The 10,290-nt window shown below is 37.8% G+C and overlaps 1 protein-coding gene across 1 annotated transcript; it reads right to left on the reverse strand.

The window, feature by feature from the left end:
* Positions 1-224: 224 nt before the first annotated feature.
* LOC128362262 (uncharacterized) lies at positions 225-8,382 on the reverse strand. The gene is made up of 8 exons (XM_053323003.1): positions 8,343-8,382; positions 7,707-7,865; positions 7,465-7,597; positions 3,688-3,699; positions 1,619-1,816; positions 1,284-1,477; positions 578-844; positions 225-478 (listed from the first exon to the last, which is right to left on the reverse strand). Exons 1-8 carry the CDS (start codon positions 8,380-8,382, stop codon positions 225-227), a joined length of 1,257 nt encoding a protein of 418 aa, XP_053178978.1.
* Positions 8,383-10,290: the final 1,908 nt, after the last annotated feature.

The following is a 10,290-nucleotide window of genomic DNA, read 5'->3' on the forward strand; positions in this document are numbered from 1 at the left end:
CATCACTTACCAGAACAGATGTAATCAATGGTGAGATTGATGCAGTTTGGGTAAAGCTGATGTAAGTTGTCTATTATGTTTGCAGGAAGTTCATCAGGATTAGTCTGATTTATTTCAATTGAACGTAATAATTCAGCTGTAACAGAGAAAAAAAAGCACATATATTAAACATAATGAAAGAAGGTCTCCATAACATGCATTTAACAATACAGGTAGACTGTGTTTTACATACCAGCACTGATATGATGGGTAAAGTTAAAGGAAGAGTTCCCACATTTTTCTGCAGTGAAAATTGTCGTCAGATTTGTGCAAATGTCATTGAAATCAGGTCTGATACAGAATACTTTATTGTCACTTCGGCATGGCATCACTTGGGCTGCAATATTATTTGCTGTTATTTTCACAGAGGTGATGTTCCAGTCAGTGTTGAAACAAAGAGATCCAGGGTCACAGCTGACAGGTTTAATGTCTCCATCAACTGAAATACAGAAGTGATGCACAAATGTTTCTCACATTTTCACTCATTTCTAAATCAGAAGAAAAATACAAAACAGCAATATGAATTATTTTTACTCACTCATTGGGTTTGTCGTCTTTGTATTTTCATTACTGAGCGGCATACAGGTTTCTATGCTAGCATTACTAAATGTCACATTATGCTCATAGACAGTACAGGGCTTCAGGTTGCTGATATAATGCAGTGAGTTTTGATTGGTGTGCTGAAAAACTTCGTTGCTAGCCTCATTTTGGTCTTTTTCTTTAACATGGATGGTGTAGTTGCCAAGGGGAGAGTTTGTGATGTTGATCATGAAGCCAGTCTTGAAAGGTGTAACAGTGTAAGAACCTGCACAAACAATACACAGTAAAACCTGTTAGTTAGATGATCCACCTGCTATTTGTTTTAATCTTGTTCATGTAGATGTTGAACATGTTCCTCTGTATGCTGAGAATCATTCTGTTTACTTCACTTTCAACATAGTCATTGTAAAGTAAGAGAGAAACATTAAAAAACATTAGATTATCTTTTAAACTGATACTCACACAGTGGGACTGGTGGGGATGGAGGACGCATTCAAATGAAATTAGAAAATAATAGAAAAAATAGAAAACATAATTATGAAACATGAATATATCATTAAACAACTCCAGTCATTTAAATACTTCCAAAGCACACTAAAAGTAAACCATTTGCCTTTAGAGTATTTGTAAGCCTTTCATCCACAGTGCAAGTGTATACACAACACAATCTTATAACAATCCTACATAAATGAGAAAATTCCAACCTGCAGTGGTTTGATTCTCTTTGGTGGTGGACTGGGTGATTGGAAGAGAGGTCTGAGTGAGATTGCTGGTTGTTTGAGAGTCTGTATCATTGTTGGTTGGAGTGGTTGTGGGTGAGATCTCTTTTGAGGTGTATACAGGAGCAGTGGTGGCTGGAGGACGCAGAGCATGGAGGTCACATTCTGGCAGAAATACTCTATTTTGCAACAGCCTTACCAGACATGAGGCCTAACTTCTATATCAGGAAAATATGCTAAATGCTAATTTGGCAAATACAACTGTAAACTGAGGCTGAATACATTACCAGCAGATATTTTAGTTGAATTTGATTCCTGACTTGAGTTGTTTGAGACATTTTTTGACAAGGTGGAAGAAGGTGTGTGGATAGTTGCTTGCATGGGTGAAGGCACGGCAGAAGTTGTCGTGGTGCGTGGAGTTGAGGAGTTGAGTGGAGGTAAGGAGGTGGAAAGTGAGCTGACTACTGGAGTTGAGTTCAAACTTGTGTTTGTGGGTGCGGGTGAGATTGGAACAACATCTGCATTCCAAGAATACAAAAAATGAGCACAGACACAATATCACAAAAACATCTCCTACATTACTGAAGATGTGTCATGTAGCAGTTTGCTTCTCACGGTGATCAACTGTTTCTTTTGTTGTTGCTTATTCTCTAAACATCTAAACCTCAGTATTGTCAACTGTATATTTGCCTTGAAAATAAGGATAAATAAGGATAAGAAATTATTTTTTTAAAACAGAAGTATCAGAGTTGAGTAGGACTATGAAGGTAGAGTAGTGGAACTAGTAGTTGGTTGTGTATTAGTTAAAATAATACTTCCTTGTTTGCTTGGTGGAGTTTTCAGGTTTTTTATGGTGTTGAACGTTGTTTAACTTATGCAACTAAAACTTCCCAGAACTTGGGTATTCAGACTAGTGAAATTGAGAAAACACACGTATGCCAATTGTTGTGTAAAGAATACATAATTTCCATTTTGAAGGTTCATTTCATATAATTTTGGACAAGTTGTTGGCTTTGGTGCCAGAAAGACATATGCAACGCTAATGTGGCAAAACTGAGGCCAGCCAGATTACGAGATGCAGTAGTTGAAACTGATGTCTGAGTTGAGGCGTTTGAGAAAAGTATCGACACAATGAGTGAATGTTTGTGGGTTGTTAGCATGTCTGAAGGCACGTCAGGAGTTGCTGTGGTGTGTGGAGTTGAGGAAGTGAAAGTTGAGCTAGCTACAGGAGACCAGTTTACATTTATGGTAGTGTGTGCGGGTGAGAGAGTTGAAACAACATCAGCATTCAAAGCCAAAATCAGCACAGAAACAAAATGACACAATGACACTCCGACATCACTGAAGATGTTTTATGGAGCAGTTTGCTTCTCATGGTGACTAACTGAATTTAATTTATTTCACAGGATAAGCACTTTGAAGTTGTCTCCAACCTCAAGGCTGCACTGTTGTTGTAATATGTCTTTTCTGTTTAATGCAAGTTAGACATTGTGTTACTTCAGGCTCATTGCACTTAAAGTTCATAAAGTAACATTATTTGCATTGATTTGACTCCTGATCAAGATACACTGGTTATTAATATCTTGTGAAATGAAAAATAATAGAATTTTAAAACTGTGATCAAAAATGCAATTAATTGTGATTAACTAATGAAATTCAGAGATTATTTACTGTAAGAAATTATTGAATTATTAATTGTTTTTATTATTATGGTCAAGAGGGTTTTATTGTCCATCTTATATCACATAGGTGATGACTTTGAGGTCAATAGTTAGTAGGTTGCACAGCATCAAGTTTGTTACGCCTAAGTTTAAGGTTACGCCCGACACAGATCAGATGCACAGTGAGATTACACCTGTGTGAAGACGTTCTGGGGTAAGCTGAAAGAGACTTATTTCAGTTAATCAAAGCCAGTGATGAGTCTGTGTTCAATGAAAAAAGGGAGTTTCTGTTACGCTCATGGCTTTAGAGACAGAAGTGCAGATTCATAGATGTGAAGCACTTGTTGCTCTTGCTTGTAATTTCATTTGCTGTCAAGATGTTTGAGCTGCATATTTGGTATACAAGTATCTATGTAGTTATAACAATAACAATCAATACTTAATAATTAATTATAATTAGCAGGTTAGTGAAATTGAGAAAACACACTTTTTGTGCAAAGAATACATAATTACTATTAAAAGGTTGTGTTCATTTCATATAATTTTGGCTTTGGTGCTGCTATGAACATGAAGAAATGAGACATTCAAAAGTGAGTTTCAGGTAAATGGAGGCTGAGCTGAAGGTATAGCACATGATAAAGCACAGCTGAAGGTAGAAGTAGACATTATAAACATTAGAATTACAATTGAATGTTATATATTAGGAAAATGTATTTGCAGTCACTCACCTGGAGCTTGACCTGAAATAAAAAAGAGAAAGAGATTTACACACATGTAATGAAGGTGTGTTTAGTGCTACTATGCACAATAACATAACACATATACACACTTTACAAACAGAGATTTTTGTAGGTTCTTTGTTTTGTTTTATTAAAACATCCATTTTATCTAAACTGGCTGTAGCTTTGCAGTGTTATCAGCAGAAGTGTGAGAGGTACAGGAAAGGGGATGTGGTTCACCCCAAATAAACAAGCATGCTGTAGAATTGTTAAGAAAAGCCTCATAATGCTTTGGCAAAACAAAAGACTACAATAAAAAGATTATTTGAAAAGCACGAGTTAAGAAATATTATAAATGGACTCCCCCCTCCACCCCCCCACCCTATCGTGTGTAGTTTACTTTGTAATTTTGAAGGGTCGTTGAAATGGAGGCCAATGTTTAAAACAACAAAACTAAAAACGAATTAAAAAAAACATGGCAAAACTTTAATGCACATAGAGCACAATATTCCCATTAAATATGATACACTTTTAATGACAGGTTGTCATTTTTTATGAATGAAGATGTAATAACTACAACTATGCAGAATTATATAAATATACACACATCACAAATCAGGACTTTTGTAGGTTCTTTGTTTTGTTCTATTAAAATGTAATTTCCATTCTTTGCACTATATGGACATCACACTACTTCATGCATTGGTGCTGAATGTTACAAGTGAATGAAAATAGCTTTTGACAATTAGTTGCATGAATGTAGTGATTAGATCGTAATTAATATTTAATAAGAGGTTAATTGTGGTGGGAGAGGTTCGAGTTTCAAACTGCTTAGCCAACATTTCCTTTTCAAACAAAACTGCACATTACATGTTTATTATATATTATTCAATATACTGTGGTTTTGACTTGTTTACTACAGTACATTGTAGTTTGGTCTGGTTACCTAATATAAACATCACAAATACAATGCAATACAATATATCAGGTAATATTGTTAATAGGGCTGTCAAGCGATTAATTTTTTTAATCGAGATTAATCGCAGAATTTACATAGTTAATCGCATTTTGAATTGCATGTTTAAAATCCTGTTATTTTACATTTCAAGGCAGTTTTAAGCCCATAATGTAAAGCATTTCTTACCAGAGTGTCTTAACTGGGAAACAATCACGGCTCTGCTGCGACTCCCACACTCCAAAATGGTATTTTGGTGGAGCTGAGGCTTGCTTGGCTGCACCTGGGTGTTTAGCGTGGAGGTGCTAACTCGAACTCGACGTACTCCGGTGGTAGTTAAACTCCGTTTGACACAGGTTGCATTTTACTTTTGACTTGTCAACTGAACCGTCTCAAAGTTTTTTAAAGTTAAACAAGCCGTTCAAAAGTCCAGTGGCTCTCTTACTTTCCATCAGCGCGGTAAGTTTACTGCAGGAGGCCACTTCAAAGCATAGCGCTACAGCTAGAGGAGCCGTCTACGGGTGAGTAGAAGGGACAAAAAGGCTTGCAAAATTAAAATGCAATTTTAAAAAATTAACGCGTTCTGGATTGCATTAATCTAATCGCGCGTTAACGCTGACAGCCTTAATTTTTAACTATATTTACTTTTGCAGGCTTAGTCCGATGTACTTTGTTTTTTTTTTTTAAATAAGTATTTGTTCAGATAAACTGGTTTGGTTACTTCATGAATTTTAAGAATGTAATAATGATAATCATCATAATCATAATAATAAGTGCTAGTAGCCTCATTTATATAGCAACTTTCATGGAGGGGATGTAGCTCAAATAAATACAAAGAGGCAAATTAAAGTGTAATTATAATGAATAATATTGTTCATAACAAATGCGTAGTATACCTAAACAGGCAGCAAGAACAAGTGCACTAAAAACAACAGAATAAGTGAAAGATAGAAATAAAACAAAGGAAGGTATAAGAATAATAAAAAATGTCCAAAAAAAAAGAATGAAACAAAGGTTAGTTAAAAGCTATGTTGAATAAGTAAGTTTTCAATTATTCAAAAAGTTCACAGAGCTTGTGTAGTGTAGTGTGTAGTTAAGAAAAGGTGAGCTACCGATGTTCTTATTTGTGTGGTAGTTTGTAATTTAAAAACCTGCAGCAGAGGATCTAAGAAGCCATGAGGGATTCAAAAACGACCAAAACGTAGTCATGTAAACCAGTCCCAAACCATTAAGAGTCTTTCAACTTTCAAATCAACCCTGACACTGGGACCCAGCGCCAGTCTTGGGTGTTATGCTCTCTTTTTCTTATTCTTGTTGAAAGCCTGTCAGCAGAATTCTGAATTAATTGTAGTTCATCAGTGGATTGTTTCAGAACACCAGTGAAAATAGTACTTGAAATAAACCTATGAACAAGTTATTCAGCATCTTGTTGTGATAGGAGCGACCGTACCCTTTTGCAATATTTCTTCAATCAAAGAAAACTCATGATGTCTCATGATGGCAGTGCAGTAACTAAAGGCTGATGAGTCACCAAAGTTTACATGGATTGCATTTCTTTTTCACTTTTACATCTGTTTTGTTACTAACACTACTTAATCCAGTCCTTAGATTTTATTTAAGATAATAATAAAAGTTACTTACAATTAGCCACACCAACTATCCCAGCCCAGAGGAGCAGGATCTTGATGCGATAGAGACCCGCCATATCAAACAGTTACAGCATGTGAATGTAGGTTTGAGTGGGGGATAAAGAGTATGTTGCAACAAGTTAACAACCACAATGGTCAGCTATATATAGGAAGTCATTTGTGAACATTTCTTCCTTTGAACACAACTTTATTACCAATTAACCACCATAGCACAAACACCGACAACACTTAAGAACTGACAAACTACAGTTTGTTCATAGTTACTATATGAAGCTTTGTACAATATATTGTACATTTATCGACATAAACGTCAACAGGCATTGTAAAGACAGAATGGAGCGGTTCGGCTTGATGGTCTAGTTTCAGGGGTTTGCACAGACGCACTGATCGCTCTATCTAATATCTACTACAGCTGAATTAATACATGCATTGCATATAGATGATCTGAAAAAGTAGAAATGTTGCTTTATTCCAGATATTAAAGCCAAAAGAAGAGACGATACTGGGTTGAGTCCTTAGCAACCACCATAGCAACGTAGTGAGACGTGAAAAAATCTTTTTCGTGACTATCTCACCACCTGCTGTGAGGGTCAGTGTTGGGGGTAACAGATTACTGTTTTCGTTACTTTTATGTGTAACAGTTTTTTAAAAAAATCAGTAACTACACTACTTTAGTAGACTAGAGGAATGCGATTTCCTGCGTTACTCAAGCCATTTCTGCCAAAATGTTCTGACCTGGTGCATGCATGCAAACACAACGTTGCACGGAAGGACAGAAATATAACTGAAATGCACCCTGTGTGCAGGCGACAAGCATCTGTCAACAGCAGCGCAGTCAGTAACTTATGAAGCATTTGTCAAGCATACACAACATAAAACTCGTGGCAAGAGACCCCCGGCTCGAGGAGGAGCAAGCAAAGACACAGTCGAGTCTCACGCCACCCCCCCTAAAAAGGCCAAGATTTTCTCTCGTCTTGGAGCAGCGCACGTAACACGGGCAGAATTGACCAAGATGGTGGCTGGTTACATTGTGGAAGATATGCTTCCCCTGTCCACGATTGAGTCGCCCAGATGGAGTCCATTTCTGCTGTTAAGCTCAGATAGTGGCGTAGCCAAATGTGCCAGATATCCCAGAGACAGACACAGAACAATGTTTTCTTTAGTCCAAAAGTGTTTATTTACTCTAAGAATGAGGGGGCGCTGACCAAGGAGGTAAGGGGGAAGTTTCCTGGGAGAGGTGTGAGGGAAGAGGATCCAGGAGGCGGTTGAGGGGAGCTTCGGATGAGCGAGGAGACACTGGGAATACGGAGGGAGCCTGGAACATAGAAGAACAGGATTAAAACAGGGAAAACTGGATAAGGCAATGAAAACGAGCATTCACAAGATTAAACAAGGCTATGAGAGACACAGCAGGCTAGACTGACCACAGTAGTCAACGTTCAGGCGACGGGCGCCCCTTCTCAGCCTCCTCTTATACTCAGGCAGTCCTGATGACGATGAGGAGCAGCTGGGCTGATTGGTATTGCCAGCACCTGTGCTGGGCTGACTGGCTGCTGGCTGCTGGGGAGCCACAACATCTGCCTCTTCATACAATATGCACTATATGTTGAAAGGCTAAGACTGAAAATTGAAAATAAAGTGCTTAAAGGCCAGGGCCATGTTTTTCCTTTATCTATATATGGTACATTTAGAATTTGTAGGTAAATTAAAGAAAAGTAATTAGTAGTGACGTTACTTTTCTAAGTAACTAGTAACTTGTAACTGATCATTTTTTGGAATAACTTCCCCAACACTGGGCCAGGTGATTTTTTCTCAATGAAATATAAAAAAAGGCGGGGGGGGGGGGTGGAGGGGGGTGGAGGGGGTTCCCTTCTGGGAGTGCATGACGTCACTGGGTATGCCCCCGATGTAAACGCTTGTTTCACAGTTATTATTATCCTCATAGTGTATCTGAGCTGCAGAAGCTGTAGACCATAGACATATATACGCTGTGGACAATTATGAGCAGAAGATTGAGACATGAACATTTATTTGTCTTTTTATTCCTCACAACAAGTTACGTTTGTTGAGGATCATGGGTAGGCTCGCTTGTATAGCCATAATTACAATTCTGTATCTTCTCTGATAGCAAACCCATGGAAACATAACCCTGTTTAACAAGATAAATAAAAAACAACTTAAATTCATACTGCACCACACCCTCTAATAAATCATGCATTATGTAAACTGCATAGTCATCAGTGCTATGGAAATACCGTAATGAATTAAATACACCGTAAAATTCTCAGTAAAAAAGATTGCATTTGTTTCTTACTTGTCAAACAAAACCTACAGCAATGTGTTGCACGATTCAACATAACCCAACAAAGTATTTAGTGCAAGATTATCTCTGGTTATCTGAAAAACAGTACCAAAAAAAGGTTCATTAAAAAAAGGAAGTTGTGGCGGTGATGTTTGGGTGGAGCACCCGCCCCCTGTGTTGAGGCTGCGGTCCTCGCTGCTGGCGACCCCGGTTCGAGTCCCGCGCCGAGCGATCCTATCCTGCGTGTTGTTCCCCCCTCTCTGCCTCCCGTTTCCTGTCTCTCTCTACTAAAACCTGTGCATTGAGGGCAAAAAGCCCCACAAAATATACTGAAAAAAAAAGAAAAAAGGAAGTTGTAGGCTACTCCTTTTCATTTATACAATCTTTAAATCTGCAATAAGAGGCTTCAGTATCTCATCAAAACCATAACTCAACTCAGCTCAACTTTATTTATATAGCACTTTAAAACAACCACAGCTGAAACAGAGTGCTGTACATAAATAGATAAAACACAGGAACATAAAACAATTAACAGGAAATAAATACTAAAATAATTGTTCATTGTTTTTAAAACAAATTAAAAACAATAAAACAATAATTAAAAAACAAACAAACCATAAAACACTAAAACAGGAGCAGAGTCTCATGCTGGGTTGAAAGCCAAGGAATAAAAATGGGTTTTAAGACGAGTTTTAAAAATGGACAGTGAGGACGCTTGTCGACACCCCGACGCCATAAGTCTTCACATCTGTGGTGTGAAAAAGAGAAACGAGATGTACATTTATTAGCACTGAGTTAAACTTAGATGGAAGGTTTTTAAAAGTAAAATAGGTACAACCTTTTAGAACCAAATGGTTGGCAGTTTCAAAATCATCGTAGTAGATTAGAAGCTGAAGAGAATGCCTGTGTTGAAAGAATAGTAGATGGTTTTGAAAATATGAACCATCATTAATATCTTTGTGTTAGCATAATTTAGCTAAAGTAACTAATGTTCCTCACAGTACTACCTTTAAGGTGACGTAACCTTCATCTTCAGACGTAGCTTTTGGTTAATCAGGTTTTTAGACACATGTTCACTGCACTGCTCATTTTAAACTCAGTGTTTAATCCCAAATTAACAGATATAGTAAAAAAGAAGACTGACATGTATGGTAAACATACTTAAAGGCGGCCAGGAATTTGTGCCCTAAAATTTTGTTGAAACCATTTTGCTCTGGGAATGAATAGTTTTTTTCTAACTCTTCTGTGCTTATAGGTTTACACTACTCCAGAGGGATGTGACTCACTGCAAGGGGACAAAGCTTATGAAAATGTAGGCCTTGTCAAGAGGGCGTACTGCATTAACACAAAAGCATAGAACACTGTATAGTCAATAGTGGATCAGTATCCAGGCATCTTTAGGGGGTTTGGTGTCTTACCTTTCCCCTCCAAAATGCAATTAAAAGATTATGCACAAGTGCGCAGGTGATCGAGTGGTTAGAGCGCATGCCACGTACGCAGTGGACCCCAGTTCCAATCCCGGCCAGCGGACCGGTACCGCATGTAACACCCCCCTCTCTCTCCCATTATTTCCTGTTTGGCAACTACTGTATCAAATAATCAAAAAAAAAAATGATGATGCACAGCTAGTTGTCCATGCTCCCAAGTGGGTTCAGTTGTACTACATGACAAGCTGAAGCAAGAACTACTCAACTGTTGGAAATCAC

Source organism: Scomber japonicus, chromosome 7 (assembly GCF_027409825.1).
Source record: "Scomber japonicus isolate fScoJap1 chromosome 7, fScoJap1.pri, whole genome shotgun sequence".
Taxonomy (NCBI): domain Eukaryota; kingdom Metazoa; phylum Chordata; class Actinopteri; order Scombriformes; family Scombridae; genus Scomber; species Scomber japonicus.